The following is a 20,245-nucleotide window of genomic DNA, read 5'->3' as shown; positions in this document are numbered from 1 at the left end:
TTTTTAGTTTTCAAACGAATATCGTTTTTGTTCATCCGTGAGTTCTGCATTTCGAAGTATACTTTGGGGTGCTGAGACTAAATGGAACCTGTTACTCTGTTTACTAAAACTATCTACATTAAAACATAGTTTTCTGTACAAATATAATCAAAAAATACTTTAAATTGGTTTCATTTAATACTTTATTATTTAGTATCATAAAATTACATATAATGTAATAAGTTTTTCGTAAATAAATACACAAATCCTTTGTATCCTTTCCGTCAATAGTTTTCCTGCCTTGCCTCACATTCCGGTATCCTAGGGGTGATGTCTTCCTTGGGCTTGGGTTGGATGCATTGATTCCGTAGTTGCGTAATCAGTAGTAACTGTTTGATTGACCCTAGAATACGTGACCGGAGGCTAATGCCTAAGTGGATTATCGTTTATTAGAGCTATTTATACCGTGCCTGCAAATCCTATACGACTATGTACAATATTTCTAGTGAATGTAATGTTATATTTGGCTTATCCTTTCGCTACCCCACTAAGTTGCTGATTTAAAACTTATATCCTACATTTCAGGGCCTCACACTCGATATATCAATTCGATTCTGTTAGTTTTGAATTATGTCTAGGCTTGAGATAGTGAATGGGATTAGTGTGTATAATTTTGCAACTGCTTTAGGCTAATCAGTCTAAAAAAAATCAATATAACGCAAATCGCGCAACGAAAACGAAAATTTGTCTAATATGCTGTCTAAATATTTCCTTCTAAAATCAAGCTACTCCTTAGGCTACTCCATACCACTTCCATCGCGCCCTTTAGTTGGTGATTATTGCACAATTCTGAGGGAGATTATCTAAACGGAATGCAGTCGTATTGGGTTTTTGGTTTGGCCTATTGCAGGTTTCCCTGTGTGTTTGTGTTCTTCCTTGGGTGGGTGGATGTTCCAAAATAATTAATATATTATGGGATTCAGCATTTAACCTTCAGGCTTTCGTCAGAACAAAGAAGGGCTTATCACAAATGGAAAATTGTTGATTTTGGTCATTAGTTCGAAAAATGTTACAGTCTTCAAGACGAATTGATTTAGAAATTGTTAGTTCTTAGACTACTTCCATCCTCATTGACTAAAAAAATAAAAAAAAGTATCTACCCACCCTGTGTATCTATAAATGTACCTATGTAGTGCTTTGTACTTTCAAAACTGTTGGAGAGACAGACTTTAGACGTGACGAGAGCTAAATAAAGCTAAGAACTTTGCAACTTGCGCTTAAAACTAGTCATTCGAAGTAAGCCACAAATAAATACAATGCATTTATCCGCTACGTGGATCGCTTCACACTTCCGCGCGGAAAGTGAGATTGAAGGTGCGCAGCTCCATCGGCTCGAGGCTGATCTCGGACAGGGAGCGGATGTGGAGGCTCTCCGTCGATGGTTTCTGCTCCGTCCCCGTAAGACTGGTGGCCTCGATGGTGTGCAGTGACAGTCGGCCAAGCTGCACGTTTCCCAATCCTTTGCTTGACAGGGGACACACGTCCTCCAGGCCGAGCTCTGCACCGGCACTGACGCTGCAGTCGAATCCCTGGCGGTGCAGCACTAGCAGCGCCGAGGCGGACGGAAACAGCTGCAGCTCCGGATCCGAGAGCGTCCTCAGGGTGGTCAGATGCACGTCGCAGGGTAGTGCTCCTTTGGGCAGGAGCTTCACCAGGGGCAGCAGCGCTACAGACAAATCCGGCTGCTCCAAGCTGTTCACAAAGTATATATTCGGTGGGTAGCGCAACGTGTTAGCCAGATGCTGAGCCTGCTGACTGAGCACCTTGTAGCTAGGCGGCTGGACCACGTGCTGACCCCCGGGTATGTCTTCCACAAGGAGCCAGAACTTGTGGCGAGTCAGCCGACTGTCCACCACGCCCTCGCCCATTCCGCGGTAGTCGTCGTAGAGGGTCCTTCGATCCAGCATCACCTCCAGTTGGCCAGGCTCGTAGCTGGCAGCTCCTTGGGCGTGCGTGGTCAGCAGGGTCAGGCGGAGACGTGAGTCCTGTATGAAGGCGCCCGAAGTGATGGGGAAATAGTTGCCCTCGATTCCAATGGCAGGCACTTTGATGCGTCTGTAAAAAAAAAAGAGGATAGTTTAGTAAATATTTAAAATTAAATATTTTAAAAATAAACTGATTTGAAATTTTGAAAATCGTCATTTTCTTTTCATTTATTATTTTCTTCTGTTGAACTTCATAGGAGTGCAGTGTAGAAATAACAAACTTTTAAAAAATATATCAAATATTTGTTAGAAACGTAAGCGTATCCAAGTGCAGTAAAACAATTCTTATTCTATATTTTGTGTTCAAACAGTGCATCAACTCTTTTAAAAAATAAAGGATAAGTTCAAACATAAATTAACAATTTTAACTTAATAATAAACTCGTTCAGTGTCGCATTTTAAATACCCGTAAAGAAATTAAGAACCAACGTAAGTCTTTTCGTAGCTCCGTAGCACTATCTTTTCGAAAATAATGTTATCTACGATTACGTGCGATTAGTTCGACAACTTTGTCTATGTCACTGTTGCTCCTTCTCGATATTGTAGAAGTGGGGCCACGTCTGGATCTCCTCGAACAGTCTCCGGCCGGGACTCTCGGTCGAGTTGCACTGGCAGTGGCAGACGAGTCGGTAGTCGGGGGCAATGTGGCCCTGCTCCACGCCGAAGGCAAGCAGATTCCGCAACATATTCAGGGCATCCATGGAGGGCAGCTGTCGCATGAAGCAGCCAATGAAGCTAATGCCCAGCGCGATCTTGTTGTAGCCCAGGGTGTGGGCACCCACTGTCTTCCAGCCGCGTCCTTCGTAGATATTCCCATCGCAGCCGATCATGAAGTTGTAGGCAATGTCGTTCCAGCCCCGCGATTCGATGTGGAAGCACTGCATGTCGCGGATGAGGCGGACGTTGATCGCCCGCTTCTCTGAGCTCTCGGTGGCTGTGTGCAGGATGACCACATAGTTCACCGGCAGCTTCAGTGGCAGCGGCTCTTCCATGGGCTCTTGGGCCAGCCAAGTGTGCCGCGGATTTATCGAACAGAGTTCTTTGGGTATTTTAAACATTTGGCTATTAATGAACACATCCGAGGACACTCGCTCCTCCGATTCTTCCGGATCCAGGCTAGGCGCCGGCACTTCTGTGATGGAAACCTTCCTCCGCTCCCGACGCGGCCTGTTGCGACTCAGGGTGTCGGCTATGATTTGGATGTTTCCGTTGATGTTGGTCACGTTGCCGATGTGCACGTTGGTGGAGTTGCTGATGTTCACATTGCCCACGGTCTGAATTGAGTTGATGGAGTTCATCAGGTCGCGAAGGGTTTCGTTGATCAGGGACTGCTTGCTGGCGGGAATTTGAGTGCCCAGGGCCATTGTGGTTATCTCGTCACTGGTCCCATGCTCGTACTCCTCGTCATAGTATTCGTCATCCAGGCTATCCACAATGGAAGACTCTGTTATGGACTCCAGTTCTTCGTCGTCCATGGAGTCCAGCCACGCCCGGGTCCGCTCCTGGCTTAGCTCCCGGGCCGTGGCCGCTGGGGTCGTCGTGGGCTTCTCGGTGGACATGGCTGCGGCGGTTAAAAGCACTCCGTTCGCCAATCACTTGCGTTCGACACTGGGCCCAGTTTGTTTATCAATAAAATGTGTTGGAAATATACATTCTGCTCTGATAAGTTCACAAAGTGTCCGTCACGGGCGATAAGATTAGCAGGCACCTGGGCCAGCCTGACTTTGGTGGTGAAATGTATATTCGCATTAGATATTGACAACTAATGCGTTAGGGGTATTCCTCTAGAACTCAACCAACCGGACCTTAATGTTGAATTTACACTGTCCCTTATCGATATGTTTATCGATGGTGAGTCGCGGGATTAATTTAAAATTTTAAATTATTAATATAATTCCTACATAAAAGTTATTATACTTATTATTATACATTATTATAAATATTATTATTCATTTTTAATGTTATTACGAAAGTAGTAGCTAGTTTTTATGGAATTTTGTAACTTAAACCAAGTCAGTATTCGATAGTTGGTATTTTGTAAAATAAAAACCACTTTTTAGGGGAAACCCCACGGAAAATAGTCCCGCATATGCTAACTTGTGAGTATGAATCACTTTTCTTAATTAGTATGTATAAGTTTCAGTCTTTTGTTTAAGTTTATTTATACTTATCTACATATAGAATATCTTTATCCGTTTTGTAACAAAAAGACAAAGCAAATTGTATGAATATCTTGACGATTCTCCCAATTTAAAAACCAGATTATTTTTACTTGTGGTATTAAATATTATTTTATACTTACTCATGGTATTGGAACCCGTTCTGGTCGCTGTAGAAGATGGGTAGCTCGGGCATGGGGCCCGGCTCCACTGGTTCCTTGAGTGGATCCCGCGGCAGAGGTGCCTGAGCAATGTTATCTATGTTTGTGACCAGGCGCATGAACAGCTCCGTCTCCCGGTTCTTGGGCGGCGGTTCAAAGTCGATGTCGTTTTCCAGGTAGATGGCTGAATCCAGGTGAGTGCGGGTGTTGAAAATGCGCACAGTGTGGGCCAGGAACTGGCCGTAGATGACGGTCACATCACTGGCTATGGGTCCAGAAGTAATAATTATTCGCATGTCAGCATCGTCCTCGAGCACCTCCTTTTCCGCCTCGCTCTGCTCGGGATCCGTTTTGAACAGATACGCCCCGGAGTGGAACTGGGCGCTTCGGTAGGCAGCAAACTTGATGTTACACTGCAGTGGCTTCAGAAGCTCTTTCTTCTGGTTTTTGCGAGTGATGCTCTTCAGGAATCCGCTCTTCTCGTCGAACAGGAGACGCATGTGAAGATTTTCCAGTTGGATGTCGCCTGGCGGAGGAAGAAAGTCTATGTATACTATTCCATCTTTGCTATGAAGTAGTTAACTTACCCGCTGGCTTGCCCCGAGCTTCGAAAACTGCAGTTGACAATGGCTCTGGTTCTCCCGGTGCTCTTGATGCTAAGGTAGGTTGTTCCGTGCAGTCATCACAGTAAATTGTGGCAACATTCCGCTTGTAGTTGGTCTCGTCCACTTGGACGCGGTAGGTGGTTAGGGAAAGTGGCTCCAGCTCGGCTACAAACATCACCTCATACTGCCGTGTCGAGGTCCGTATCCGACCAGTTCCAGAGGCAGTCGTACCCAGTCCCTGGTCGTTACTATCCGCTATGTTCCACACTGGATTGATCTGGATGTGGCTCAGCTCCACGCCCTGGTCGTTGAGGATCTTCACATTGGGATGCTGAACACGTAACGTGACGATTTCCAGACGCTTTTGGGCGAGCGAGTTGTACATAACAAAGCTGCCCACGGATCCGGCAGCCGCTGCTCCTCCACCTGCAGCCGGGGATGTGGGTGGCGATTCATCGCCGTTCACCATCTGGATGGGCATTTTACGTGGCAGCTTGTTGAAGTTGTCCCGCTCGAACTCGCTCAAAAGAAAACCATGATGCCGAGGTATTCCTTTCTGCAGCAGCAGTTCCATGCAGGACTCCTGCATCTTTACCATGTTCTGGGTGCTCTCGAACAGACGCATGGCATAATCTCGCATCACCGCCGCCTTCGAAGTGCCAGTAATGGCATCGTGGTGCTGGAACAGGCCAAGATTACGCCTGGCATTAATGATCAGCTCATAGTTCTTCTCGTAAATCTTTATGGCATTTTCACGTTTCGCCTGGCGAGCAGTATTGTATGCTAAAGTGAACAAGATCTCGGTGGATCTGAGCTGGTGCTCCAGCTCGGAGCTCAGAAGCTTATAGAACGGCCTGGTGGTGAAGTATCCCGACCAGTAGGCTGGCCTGCCCTCCGAGAAGATGTCCGAGTAAACGAAGAAGTCGCCCTTGAAACTGGGAAAACTTGGAGTGTGGTCCCTCATCCGTTCCTTGATGGCCTCGAAGTAATCGCTGGGTGTGCCAAAGCGGATATCCGTATTGTATAGCCTCTTATTAGCCATGATGTGGTCGATCAGCTTTTTGTAGTTCTGATACTGCTGATCCACCTCTCGCTCCTTGTTGTAGCGAAAATCGTCGCCCACCGGGATGAGAGCCACGTTGTGCGGGAATAGAGATGCAGTCCTGGCGTATTGCTCTAAAAGAAGCTGTGCCTTGGACTCCAGATTGTCGTCGGTTATGAACTGCGCCTTGACGGAGTACTCCGTATACTCGCCGGGTATTTTACGGAAGTCAAAGTTCAGGCAGATGAAAGGATGGGGGCCACATGAGCCCTTGATCGAGTATATGTCGAACGGCATGTTGTGGGTGAGAAGGCTGCCTTTGTCACTGCCACTCCTGCTTCTCCAGTAGGGCTTCCAGATGAAGTCACCAGACTGCTGGCGGGCGAACCACTGCTTCCAGGCGTAGTGAATCCTCTGGATGATTGCACCTTCGAAGTTGGCTCCGGAGAGCAAATAGGGAACAGTGCTCCCATGTCCAAAAGGATCGATCGACCATCCCACTTTCGGGGTGACATTTAAGTTGTTTTTCAGCCACTGGTGTCCCTCGATGAGCTGATCCAGCATGGGATAAATGTGCACGTTGGCTTCATCCGTCATCACCCATCCGCCGGTGGTGATCTCTATCCGACCGGAGTCGATTAGCCGCTTGAGAGCTCGCTGCTTGGTGGGGTGAGCCTGATCCCACCACAGCTGCAGGAAACTAATCTCGGACCAGATGAACGTCATGTCCGTGTACTCCTGCATCTTGGTCACCAGCAGGTTGAGAATCTGCCGCGAATCCGATTGGAAGTAGTTGGTGAAAGTCTTCAGCCAGCCAGGATCGTTGTGGGAGTGCGGCACCACAATGATCTTGAGTGGCGGTCTCTGCTTGTCCTTTTTCTGGGCCTCGAAGCGCTCCTCAAAGCCACGATCCCAGTACTCCTTCGAACGCATCCACTCGGGCTGGAAGAAATGAAAGTTATTGTACTTAGAACTCCACTTTAATTATAACTTCTCACCTGAAAGTCGAACTTGCTGTGCTCTTCTCTGGCTGTTATATTGGTGTCGCTCTGGAGGAGCTCATAGCACTTGTTACCCCATTGCCGGTTGGTGAAGTCATCCTCGGAGGCTCTTCTCGTGTTCGAAGCGATGCTGACGTGTGTTTTTGGGACTTGCATTGAGGAGGAACCACCTCCCACGCTAAATGCAGACAGGCCATTGAGGGGCGAGCCCCGCAAGGCTGCTGTAGGCGGCCCAGTGCCGGAGATGGGCGCCGGATTGGGCTGGCCAATGGAGATGTAGTAGAGGCAGAGGAGGATCGTCACAAAAGCCGACAGGAGGCCAATGCATCTCGCCGAGCCACGGCGGAATAGTTTAAACGACATCCTTGTGAGTGGACTAGTTGCGATCTCTAATTCGACTTCCTAGTTTAATTTCTACATCTGAAAAACAGGAATTTAATAAACAAGTTAATTAAATAATTAATAACACATAATACATTCCACTTTTTAATCTTTCTATTAGTCCTCTTAAAAAATGTAAACAGCCCTGAATGTGTCAAGAAAAACATCAATAAATGCTTCCATAATCACTTATGTATGCACAATAAATGAAAACAATTTATGTTTTTAGAAAGCTAAAGCCCTTTTTCCTTCGCTTCCGAGCCTTATCCTTGTAGTGATTTTATTTTTGCAGCTCTAATCCTGTCTGGGCTGTCCTTGCCGCAAGAGTGTTTGAATATTTCATGCGGACGAGGGCAGGAAGTTTCGTGTAGAATTTAATTAAACCATAACAAGGACGAAGGAGGGCGCATTGCCTGGGGCCTGGTGTAAAGAATGCATAACTGGTTCGGAAGCATTAGCATTACTGGGGATAAAGGAGACTAAAGTCCCTGTGCTTGGATGCTTTTAGGAGCTCGGTTGCGCCATTAAAACGCAAAATGTTTAAAACAATGCATCAATTTTTAGCTTTCTGAATTAGGAAGTGAATTAACTGCAGGACATGGTCTTCCTTAAGGCCTGAATAAGTTCAAAGTTCAGGCTAACGTCAGCAGGACTGTGTGTATGGTGTGTATGGTGTGTGCTCTTGCAAACAAAAGTCAAACTAACTAAACGAACTGTGCAAACTGAAAACTCAATCAAAAACTCTTCACATGTTCGCAGAACTTTTTGCAATGATGAAATTATTGCATAGTTTGGTGGAAACTTTCTGCCAACGACCGCTCCCCCTCCAGGAGCTTAGTGCTCAGCCCTCTGCGGACAAATAAATTAATAGCCCATTGCAAAAATATGTGTAATTTGTGAAAAAACAATGCCCAGTTAACAGAACCTGAAAAAAAAGGCCATAAAACAATTTGCACGGCTGCACATGATTTATTTTCGTTTGTTCGGCCGTTGGAGATAATTTATGTTTTTATTTCTGTTCGACATGCAGCAACAGCATTATCTCTCACCCAATTCGCGAATGAATACTGCATTAAATATAATTAAAAATTTAAGAGCCATTTAGGGTCTGGCAGTGCAGGTTTCCCAGCTCCCTTCAATTAGCCGAAAAGGGCTGCAAAAAAATAGATAAGGGGGAGGCACTAGCAGGTCTCGTATGCTAATCAGCGGACATTAAGTGCGGATGCCACAAGCACCTGTCACCCAATGGAGCAACGAGCAGAATGCAAAACACTGCCACCAGGCTCCCCCTTAAAACCACTGCCATGGTAATTTAAGCGCTTTCCCCCAGCGTCACATTCATTTCCGCACAGAACCGTTTTTCCCCCACAGAACAGTCTAAAAAGTGCGAAACCAAAGCTTAAGCTCTCTGGAAATGGTCAAAAGAAACAGGACACACAAGGATGAAAAAGGAGAAAGAGGCTTAAACTACATTTAAAGATCCTTGTTGCGAGAAAAGTTTCCGGAACCAGTACGAAGCCTCAAGAGTTCGCTTCAATTATTTCAATTAGTCCAGCATTTTCACTTTCTTCCGACCAACAAGCTTAATAACTTCCTGGAAAAGGAAGTCAAAATAAGATGTCCTTGACCCCCATCCAAGTACCATGTACATGAAAAAATACTATTTTTTTACTAAATATTTTACAGTGCATCTGGTTAAGAATGAATTCCACTCCAGATTTCTGGCTATTATCACGAATGTTGTGGAGACTTTCTGGCAAATTTGATTCCATTGCAAATTGCACTCTGTCAACCTTTTTGTGTTCTCAGAATAGATGACAAGCTTCGTCTGGGAGTCAACACGTAGCATCCTTTGGGCTTCCTCTGCCATGGTATCCTTTTTTTTTCTCCATTTTCATGCCATTTCTTCCCGTCAGTTACCTCCTTCTGCACAATATAATTTCTAGTTGGGAAATGATTTTTGTTGCTCCTCTTTCCGTTAGTGCCCTTCCTGTTTTCATGATTGCGGGCGTGGGTGTGGGCTTGGGCGTGTGCGTGTTTTTCTGTCCCCGGACACCAGAAAACCCAACTCACAAAGTCAATTTTCCCGCCAACCCGCCTGCACCTTCCCTGTTGAGAAGGGAGCCTCGCATCCTTTAACCTTCAGCCCCTTGACGCCTCGTTTCAGGTAGCTTAATTTCGTTTCAAGTTGCAGGTTGAAGCACCCACGTGGATGGATGTGTTCTCAATGCAAATGGATATATCTTTTATACCTGATGGCTGAGAAAAGCTTAGGGTATATTGGACTTAAGTCTACGAATCGCTATACTTTTTACAATAATTTAATGTTTCTAAATTAAATGAAATATAAGTATTCATTCATAAGTACTCTACTTATAATTCCCCCCATTATATAATAATGGGTATCTGATAGTCCTAGTCTAGCTCTTGGATTGTATCTCATTGTTGCTGTGATATACTGATTGGTATCCTTCACACACGTCCTCGCCCCAACCAAATTTTTAGTTTTGTGTTCAGAAAACTTTTCTGAAAGCACTCCGAATCATTTGTAAACTTTGTTGTTTGCAATTTTGTCTGTTTTTCTGATTATATTCTGTGAACTGGTGTATAACTTGTGCGTACAAAGTGCACTGTTGAATGTGATATAATATTAGGGTCTTACTGCTACACTTCTTAAAAGGAACATTTTTAAGTTCTTAATGGCTATTGTTACTGACATTTACATGGACAAACAAAAGAAGGTGCCAACTGCGACACCTTTAAATGGAAACAATTTAATTTCCTTTTAATTAAAAGTTTCGCTCTGGGAAAGTTAATTGAAAGTCATGCCAGTCACCTAAAGAACCCAAAAAACCAGGCCCAGAAAAGAAGCGAAAACAGAGAGCAAAAGTGTGAACGTAAATTCAGTTCAAAAAAGGTAAGCCACGGAGTTGGAGGGCCAGAAACAACAAGTCCAAGAACAATAGTTTGCATAAATGGCACGGAAATTGCAGCTGCAGCTGAAGGCAACCCTTTTTCCTTTCGGCCATTCATTCAGCCAACTCGAAACGGTTAAAAGCTGTTTTCTTAGAGCCCAACACACAAAAAGTTTCCCCCAAAAAAAACCAGAGAAATTTTCAACTCTGACTTTGGACTTTCAGAGTGGCAGCTGAGGTTCACTTGGGGGCTGCCTTTGACGGTTAATGCCAGAATGTGGGCTTTATAGGACCCGAGAACTTTGGAAAGACTTGGCGCTTTTTTAATTAAAGAAACTAGCGTTGCAGCAAAGGGCAGCGGCTGAGCTGGCGAGTCGGGGGCACAAAAGGGCGAACACATCCAGTTATGGCAATTTTCCGGGGCAGATGAGCATGAGTAATGCGGCGGTTGAGCCGCCAGTCGAGCGTGTGGGCTTGGCATGTGCCCACCAAGCCCCATTATCGTCTGAGACACAAAAAAAATTCCAAATAACTTGAGCCCATCCGGGGCCCAGATATAAGCCATTAGCATAGCCAGCGGACCAACAACCAAGAACTAAGAATTATGGCAATTTGTTGGGGGCGACGATGGTTTCAGCTGGAGCAGTTCTGCCAAAGGAAGTTGTCGAGATGTTGAAACCCAGATACGTAGCTCCCCCGATCAAGATTGTTCCAATTTTGTTTTTATATTTCATAATTGCTTTTTAACTATCCAGAGCCCCATTAGTGTTGAGCCAGAAAATAGGGTTTCTGCTTAATTTGCATCTCTCAGATTACATTTCACCAAGATATACTTTAGAATTCTTTTAGGAGAGATTAGTTGTTTCTGTCGAGCATGTGCCGGTAATTGCATAACTGAAAATAGTCATTAATTAACATGAAAACGTTTATATAATTCACTTGAACTGGTTTTAGTTTGCTTCTCGGAACTGCTAGACTATTAAATGAGAATGAAATAATTGTGAGTATTGAGTAATGAGTATTGTGAAATAATTGTTATGCCATGAAATGTGTACTTATTAGTTGCCCTTTAAGGTATTCTAGAAAATATTCACAATAATGAGTATTGCGAAATAATTGTTATGCCATGAAATGTGTACTTATTAGTTGCCCTTTAAGGTATTCTAGAAAACAGAAACTCTTCTCCTCCTCGTTGAATTAAACCTTTCCCAGTTTGTGTTTACTAGCTATAAGCCAAAACCCGCGACTCACCCACTCGCCAGCCACAATTGACTAAATGGAAGCACAACAAAAAAGTGTCTGTTGAAAGACCATGTCAATGGGAGTCCAACGAAGCGGCAGGCGGTAGAGCTCTGGAGCTGGGGCTGGGGCTGGGGATATGTATTCAGAACCGAAAGCCGTTAGACAAGTAGAAACTCCAAGCTAGCCCGGCCAGAATTCACAGTTACTCACTTATGCAGCGACGCCATTCGTGACATATGGACAAAAAGCATCAACAGACGACAGCGGCAGCAACAACATTAAAGTCCGGGCCCATAAACTTGGCCAAAAGCACGGACCAGCCAGACCATAAAGGGATTGTTTGTTGATTAAATGTCGACGGGAAAAAAGCAATTTCGCGAACGGAGCTACAGTGACATATCCATATCGGCGGGGCTTCTATTCCCCTAGGAGCCCCTCTGGGTGCCGGGAACTATAAACTAGCACTCACCGATCTCCGATCGACAAGAGAAAGTGGCCCGATGCAGTTTCCTCCTCGTTCGGTTTCTACTCTAGCGGTTTCGGTTGTTAAGCAATCACAACTCATTGGCTAATATCTGCAATTGATGGCGGAAAAGTGGCCCATCGAGCACCGCGATATGGAGATACTATGGACGCGTTGGAAGCACTTCCGTTCCAGCCACTTGAACATCAATCAAATTATCCACGGTTTATGGCTCCGTATGTTTCGCCAATTAGGCGAATCCAATTGATTTTCCACTAATTAATGATTTTCTATGCCCAGTCGGCAGATATCCCCAATCGAATGCTTCTCACCACTATTTTTGTCCATATCAACCGCAAATAATATCATTTCGGACCTGTCAGATAACCACATTTGCCGTGGAATTTCACGTTTTGGTCAAGTTGGCTATCAAAGTATGCTAATTGATTTCATTTCCCAGATTTGCAATTATTTTCGTTTATTTAATTTAGTCTGAATTAGGGAAGGGCTTCCACTAATAACATTGTGGATGCATTTAAACTCTGGCAATGTCCTTTGCCATTTTAATTACTCGCTTAGCTCTAAACTAAATTGCGGATATTAATTCCACACATCCTTTTATCCCTCGACTGCCATTTGCGATTCTATTCGAGCTCCATATCCACATTAGTTTATTGATATGGCTTGAGCTAAGACCCTAACGCCGAAAGCTATAAAATGCTGTAAACGCTGACAAAGCACTGGAGCACTGGAGCACAAGTCGCCTCATAAAACGCTCGTTCTTTTTTTTCTTCTCCCAGGAACGTGAGACTTTTTACATTGTGTGTGCCGGGGGAAGGTCTTTCGCCGCAGAATTTGCTGTTGTTAGTCTCGGGTTCTTTTCCTTTTTTGCTTTGTTTGCCGCTAAGGAAAATGAAATGAAAATTAATTCTTGTTTTGTTTGCCATTTTTAGATACACGGGGGCGGGGCGGGGAATCTCAAACAATAGCAGCGCTTATTGCTTCGGTTATGAAATTTTCCGTTTCAATTTCAGGTGGCCAAGTGGTGGGAAAATGCGTACAAGCCATCTACACGGTTGTAGGCCGGGTTTACTGTTACCAATCGCACTCCATATATGTACGTAAGTAAATATGGGTTAAATAATTCGTGCGGCGTTGTGGGAACTGGGAGTGAAGTTGGCTTGACACAGTTCCCTCCCCAAGATCCCCCAGATAGGGCTCTGGTGTGAAATGGGTCCAACAAACCCATTGTATCTATTTGTTTATCCAAAGAAATAAAACTTCTGACTCACTGTTTGTTTAAAGTGTGAACTAATTGAGAGCCCCAGGATTTTTGAAGCCAAAAAAAGTTTGTAAGAGGTCTTCTACTGAAACTAGATCATTTATTCCTATTTCATTAATGGAGCTATTCGTATTAAATAAACATACCTAGATGGGTGTAGGAAATCATGCCTTATTGGACACTTTTTAGCCCACATCCCATGGCATGTCATTAGCAATTGGGTCACTAATCACCGGCTAACAAAACACAGAATATCAATGTCCAATGATGACCATCAGGCCCTGACGTGGGTTCTGCGCTATTTAGCAAAAAAATAAACCCAAAATCCGAGCTTAGAAGTGTGACTCTGCCATCCATCAGCGGTAACTCATACGTGTCCCATACTTGTGATTTGGCCAGTTCATGCCGCCACTCGGCAGCTTTTGTCACGCATCATTAGCCGCCGTTGGATAATGGCTTGAACAGTGGCTGGGAGGCAGGGGGATCTCCACATCCCTTCCTCCGCCGGGCGAGGATCGAACGATAAGTTTGTGCGAGTCGGTTTATGCGGTAAAGCGATATGATTGCATGATGACATGACATTGCCACAGCCCAAAAACCTGCCACCGGAAAATTGACAGCACGCCATATAGCCCCATCTCCAGGCCGGGCTGCATGAACTAATGAAAATAAATAATAACCACATGGAGTTGGAATCGAAGTTTCGGAGCCGGGGAGTCTTGTCTTTGCTGGGGGTCGGCTCTGGTCCGACAGGCTAATTTTAGTGGCACGAAAACGAGAAAACACACTTATCGAGGTAATCGATACGGGGGCCCACTTAAGTGACAGGCTGGGCTGGAAGGGGCCGGGATCGGCGGCGTGTGGCATGCAGAGCCGGTGTAACCCGACTCTCAAAGGAAATATTATACGGTGAGCTTTAGTTACCGGCTCGAAAAAAAAGTTTGGGAATTGATTTCACAAACAGAAACTATAACTTATAACTTTTAATCAATCAAGTCATATCGCAGATGACTTAATCAATGGATAATTTACATAAAAATAATACAAAAGCCTGTCTGGCAGTCAAAGAATATCCTTGTCTAGCACTGCAATGCCTCTTCATCAAAGGGAAATCAATAATACTTTTATATCTCGACTGACTTTGTGGGGAAACCCTATTTGTAGCCCTTCATTTCTCATTGTTTTCCCCAAAAATAAACTACAATTTACATGTCAATTACATAAACTTACACTACCAACTTACACACAAAACGGGATGGTGGTAAAAAAAAACGAGTCCTGTCGCCCTGGCGCTGAACAAGGACAAAACACATAAATCACCGCGCGCGCACACCGCCACACTCACAGGACTAGAAGTTACTCCTTGTTTCACAGGGACTTTCACGTTGTGAAAAGTTTGCCACCTTTTCTCCCGTAATTTAAATGAATGCACGGCAAAGTGAATCCTTTCTATTGGCACTCTGGCAGCGGGATTCTCGTAATTAGAGACAAAGCTATTGTTGACCTTTCACTCGTATTTCCTGGCGCTACCACTCTCCTTCAGCAGTGCGATGCTTTAAAGTTTCATGTACTTTTCCACTCGCGTTGTCCGGACCGGCGAACAAAAAGGATCTAAGCCCGTAGCAGCCTGGAGGAGCTCGCGAAGCGCCCTCTGCCAGCGACAAAACGCAACTGAGGCCCCAGTATCGGGAAGCTAGGGCGGCTCTGGGTTCGTTCGGGTCGCGCTTCGGCCGGCGTTCGGGTCACTTCGGCTCACCAGCAGCCGGCTGCAGCTCCAGCACCCCACTGGGGGTCTCTCCAGCTACAGCTCAGTGCTGCCAACTCCAGACATTGCCACTGAAATGTCTGGACTATTTTGTTAAATTAAATCATAAACTCATTTTTAACAATGAGGGGGATATTATTTTTAGGATTTGAGATTTGAGAAAAATTCAATTAAAATTACATACAGGGTCTGGGTGAAAATGTCTGTACTTAGAGGATAAAAAAGCTGGAACTATAAAGTTAAGATTATTTAAAGAAACTATAAGAACTTAAAAGAAATCAATTTAAGATTATTTCTGGCTATCTCTGATATTTTATTCATTTTCCTTGAGTATTCTGCAGATGCCTTGGGATTTTATTTGCTTTGTCGGCGCCGTCATCGCCACCACCCCGACATCCCATCATCCCAACAACCCAATCCCTTCCTCCATCTGCTCAAGTACGCCTTGGAATGCGGAGGTGTTCCAGAACTCACTCCTTTGGCCATTCTTTACCCGGCAGTAGCTGGAATTATTTTGTTTTACAACTGGTTGAAGGCGGCAGACGGGATTCCAGCTCCAGCTGGTTCCTTGTTTGTCAAAAGAAAATATTTCCCAAATATGCTGCTTTTTGTCTAGTTGCGACAGCTGTAATTATTTATTATTACTGTAGCATTTTGCGATTAAATTCGGAAGAAAATTGCAATTAAATTAATAATTTATTTCTGGTTCTTTGTCCATTTTGTATCTTGGATTGCTTGTAAAGTAAGATAAGAAAATGTAATATTGTTGTAAAGTTCTTGAACGTTGTTGGCTTTTGGCGAACTAATTTTATGTTCCTTGCAGCCACAACGTGGAAATCTTTACTTCGAAATCTCTTAATCTGCGAACTAATGGAGGTACTATTTTCTGCCAAGAATTAGGGCCAGAAATGAGCCTCCTGTTCGCTTATATAACTTTAAATTCAATTGTTAATCGAATAGCAGATGTTGTGCCACAGTTTCCTTTAAAGCATTCAGCCAAAGAAGGCTTTTACTCCTCCTCCAAAGAGGCCTAAACCCTTAACTACCTTTCCACATCTTCCCAGACGATTGCCGTCGAGCAATTAACGTTTAAAAAAGCCCTGAGCTGGGGCAAGTGGCAGACGGCAGGTGGCAAGAGGCTGGGCTGGGCTGGTAGTGCATCTCGAGTGGCTCTGGCTGGCTGCCTCGAGTGGCGAATAAGCTCCCCTAAACGGAGAAGACAAAGGAATCCCGAATCCGCTGGAGAGCCCAGTAACTTTGAGGCTCAAACGCGAAACAAAGTGAAAAGCCGGGAGAGGAAAATAAAGGTCGTTGTTTATTGATTGCGAAGTAAAAGCAGCCATAAAAGACATCAACCAAGACCCCGGAATGGCAAACAAAACAAAGACGGAAAAGAGAGCAGCCCGGAATTGGCACAGGCCCTTGAAAAAGTTGTTGTTTGTTGTTTTCGTTCTGGGTCTCGGTCTGGTCTGGTCTGGCCTGGTCTCCTAAGCCCACGCAAATGAGCCAGCACTGAACGCCGACACTTAAGAGGCCACCAGACAAGCCCACCATAATTGCAGTTTTGATTAAGATGAGACGGACAAGTGCAAGTGAAGAAATTAGCAGATATGTGCGAACTCTGGGAGCTGGAGACTAATTAGAGGATTCTTCCAACAAAGACTATATAAGCCCTTCAATAAAAGATACATATATATAGCATCCTATTCTTAAATTTTAGAATCCATCACTTTTAAAGAGACATCTGCAGAGCCCTCTGGAATCAATGCCAGACAGATGTCTATAAAGTTTTAATCCATTTTATTATATTGATAATTCCTGGGCTGCATAAAAGTTGAATTTTCAATGAGAACATCTGCTTATCTTTTTCTGGGGTCTCCTGGTCTGGGGTTTCCTGCCTGCCAAATGGCATCTGTTGGCCAACCGATTGAGGGCAGAGATTCGAAAATAAAGAAGGGGTTCTGGCGAAAGGAGAGAAAGGCAGAGAAGGCTGTGTCAAGCATCGAAAATGCGGACCGGACTGAAGCTGACTCATTGGACCACAAGATGAATACAAAGATGCCAAATCAACTCGACCGAACGAGTTTTTGCGGACCGATCTAACCCCTCTTTGTCCACTTCCTTTGCAGGTCAATTGCATCCCAGTTGGTTGGCAGCAGCAGCACTCGAAGCCAAAGCGACATTTGAGTTTTCCACTCGGCCTAAACGTGCAACTTGCCACGGTGGAAAAGTCTTGTTTTCTGGCCAAGTGCGTGCAGCGTTTGTCAAATTGCCAGTCAAGAGTTTTCAAGGGGCTCCCTCTGGGCCCCGACGACCGACGACCGACAACCGACGGATTTGGCCACAATCCCGAGCACATCCCATAGCTCCAACGGTAGTTGACAAAAGCCATCCAACCAACCAACCATCCGACCATCCGACCAGGAACGTCAACAGCACCGGGCCATGGTGGCTCCAAGCAACAACATCAACAATAACAACCGCAACATTTGTAATGGAGATTCCTACATTGAAATCTTGTTTCGTTTAGCAGCAGTTTGGGTTTTGTTTTGGTTTTTACTCTACCAGAGGGTTTGCCAAGTATTTCTATTTGGATTGTGATAAGAAAGTTAATTAAAACTAGTCACCAGACGTTTGGAGAAATATTTAAATTATTTTTTATCAGAAAATGGAAATTCTACATTGGATTGTCATTAACCCTAGACTACACCTGTTCCTCGTCCAAAAATAATCCAAGGAAGGGTATTCACACTTTTTCAACAACTGCACTTGCTTCCACCTCCTTGTTTTTTGTTGGTTTAATTTTTTGTGGTAGGTTTTTGTTTTTTTTTTTCCAGCTGTTGACTGCAAGTGGCAGGGCTTTTGTTGGTTCTATTGGGGCTTTTGTTGTCGCTGGTGTAACTGTTGCGGTTCCGTCCTCGTCATCGTCATCGTCCAACGTCATCATCCCCGGAGTGCTCGAAGGAAGTCAATGAACCGGCCAAGAGGCAGCCGGCTAGGAGCTTTTCAGCTCCATTGGCTCCACTTGACCACCGGCGACCGGCGACGAGGACGACGATTTGGGGCCATTACATTTGACGATCGATCGATGGTTATGATTATAGAAATGTTCAAGCAGGGAGGCCTCCCTGACACCTAAATGGGATGCCGATGCAAATGAGCCGAATGATTCGATGGGAGCCGAGTTCTGGGCCAACTGGCAGTTCTGGCATTCCCGATTAAAATGGCTAATGCTTATAAATTGCAAATTAGCCTAAGCCCCAAGCTCGAAGCTCCAACAAAAAAGCAAATAGAGTCGACATCTCGTGTTTATGTTCGTGACAAGCCAGATCTTAATCGGCCGAGTGCGAATAACTAAACACGCAAAAAACTAAACACTAGAATGGATAGATTTAGGGGCTTCCATGTGTATTTATTTGTGTGTGCTTGGGAACTTGGGATTTGGAGTGCATTGAGAGAAATAAGTGCTTCTAGAACCGATATATTATTGATTATTGAAGAATATTAGACGAGAAACAAAACCTCAGGCTGCCAATTAGCACCTGGGTGTTGTAAAAATAACGAACCACACCTGAATCTGCTTAGTGGCGGAGATTTCGTAGACTAGTCGGTCGGGGTTCAAGAACAGACAAGGAGGGCACAAACACTTGAGAAAGAGACGGGGAATGGCCAAATAAACCAAATAAACAAACGAACAGAATAGGGGGGAAAAGTGAAACAAACGCCAGAGCAACACACCACTCACAATGAAAAAATCAATTTAAATTGAATTATACAATGCCCAGCACACAGGGCACACAAATAAAAGCGAATTGCATGGCACAACAGAGGCAAACGGGTTTCGCTCCTCGGATCGGATCCGATCTGAAAAGATTCTCAATGAATGGGCATATAAAGTAAGCGCGAGCGGGCTAAATAAAGATGAGCTGCATAAATTAAAGAAGCGGCCGACTTCTCATCTGGCCAGTGGCGTTCAAAGGATTTTAAATTAAAGATTTTTAATATTTAATACATATTTTATTTTAAACATAATATTACTCACATTTAAATATTTTTATAAATATTAATCTTAAAATAATTTTATTTGCAAGGTCCTTTGAAATCATAACAAATCTCTTAGGAACTACTACTACTACGCTTTACAATCTTTGAGATACAATCTTTGAGATACAAATTTTGAGAACCGAGTGTGACCCCCTTGCTTGCGCCTCTGCTCCCCCCACCTGTTCAGCTGCTTCCTCTTGCGATTGCAATTTTGTAACAATTTGTTAAGGAGCGCCAGACGTCTGCTCCGATTTTATTTTATTTTTCTTTCTTTTTCTTTTTGTTTGGCCAGTATTTTTGGCCATTTTGAATCGAGACAGGAAGATAAGCAGCCTCAGGTGCTAGATGATTGGCTCAAGACATCACTTAATTGTTTCAATAAAAAATATAAATAAATTAAAATTTATTTTTAAGAAAATTATAATAAAACAGGGACTTATTTCTCACCTTTTTTGAAACCAGATTTTGTTAATAACTTTTTCACACAAACACACACACAGATACCATGCGGTGTTTACCGTAATCCTTGAAAGGAGCTCACAAACACACACGTACTTGAACACCCACGCTAGTGATAAGCAATTTTAAAAAATTATACAGATTTTCTAAATTTTAAATTAAATAAATTAAGGATTTTATTTAATTCGCGATTATTTTTTACTGTTTAGTTATCACTTGTGTTGCAGCTTAATATTAGCCTTTGCGAATCAATAAATACGCGACGCGCTGGTGTCGTTTGGCTTGTGAAGTAAAAACTGATTTTTTCAACGCTTTTATTGCACTTTAAGAAGCTTTCAAGTGGCTCATATTTTTATAAATTAAAAATAAATAAATTTAACTAATTATCCTTTTATAATTAAATACTTTTAGCGAGAGCGAGCGTTGTTGTTGCTCCGAGTGTTTATTTTTTTGTCAGTTTTTTTCTTTTGCATCTGAGATGGCGATGCCACACAAGTTAGGATGAAACATCTGGCAACTCTATAAATTTAAACATTTATGGCGCTTATAATAAAAACAAAGAAATTACCCAGAATCTAAGAAATCCAACTAAGAAATACAATTAAGAAGCTTTAATAAGGTAAAATTAGGTAAAATAATAATTACTAAGGAATTGCAAGCATCATAGAAATTGTGCTATGAATAGCACAAATTAAAGGCTTT

At 43.8% G+C, this 20,245-nt stretch overlaps 2 protein-coding genes across 4 annotated transcripts; both read right to left on the bottom strand.

Annotated features, from left to right (window-relative positions):
* Positions 1-164: 164 nt before the first annotated feature.
* Positions 165-20,016, bottom strand: LOC6501317 (alpha-mannosidase 2). 3 transcript variants are annotated; one of them, XM_014911499.3, is made up of 5 exons: positions 19,532-20,016; positions 6,990-7,412; positions 4,932-6,933; positions 4,327-4,870; positions 165-2,094 (listed from the first exon to the last, which is right to left on the bottom strand). In XM_014911499.3, exons 2-5 carry the CDS (start codon positions 7,353-7,355, stop codon positions 1,323-1,325), a joined length of 3,684 nt encoding a protein of 1,227 aa, XP_014766985.1. In that variant the 5' UTR covers positions 7,356-7,412; positions 19,532-20,016; the 3' UTR covers positions 165-1,322. The 3 variants fall into 3 exon arrangements, with proteins under 3 accessions (XP_014766985.1, XP_001954976.1, XP_032307363.1); XM_001954940.4 differs by lacking the exon at positions 19,532-20,016 and adding an exon at positions 14,519-14,947; XM_032451472.2 differs by lacking the exon at positions 19,532-20,016 and adding an exon at positions 12,000-12,167.
* On the bottom strand, positions 2,159-3,825 carry LOC26514320 (peptidoglycan-recognition protein LE). The gene has a single exon (XM_014911785.3). It carries the CDS (start codon positions 3,581-3,583, stop codon positions 2,543-2,545), a length of 1,041 nt encoding a protein of 346 aa, XP_014767271.1. The 5' UTR covers positions 3,584-3,825; the 3' UTR covers positions 2,159-2,542.
* Positions 20,017-20,245: the final 229 nt, after the last annotated feature.

This window comes from Drosophila ananassae, chromosome 2L (genome assembly GCF_017639315.1).
Source record: "Drosophila ananassae strain 14024-0371.13 chromosome 2L, ASM1763931v2, whole genome shotgun sequence".
Classification (NCBI taxonomy): Eukaryota; Metazoa; Arthropoda; class Insecta; order Diptera; family Drosophilidae; genus Drosophila; species Drosophila ananassae.
The sequence above is the reverse complement of the archived record's forward strand: the minus strand, read 5'-3'. Positions and strand labels throughout refer to the sequence as shown.

Bases quoted from the DNA above. Each gene is read 5' to 3' on its own strand.
- LOC26514320 (XM_014911785.3), bottom strand. From the start codon at position 3,583: ATGTCCACCGAGAAGCCCACGACGACCCCAGCGGCCACGGCCCGGGAG.
- LOC6501317 (XM_014911499.3), bottom strand. From the start codon at position 7,355: ATGTCGTTTAAACTATTCCGCCGTGGCTCGGCGAGATGCATTGGCCTC. The intron at 4,871-4,931 runs GTAAGTTAACTA...TTCCTCCGCCAG, and splicing joins AGCTCGGGGCAAGCCAGCGG to GCGACATCCAACTGGAAAAT. The intron at 2,095-4,326 runs GTAAGTATAAAA...TTTTTTTTACAG, and splicing joins AACGGGTTCCAATACCATGA to ACGCATCAAAGTGCCTGCCA.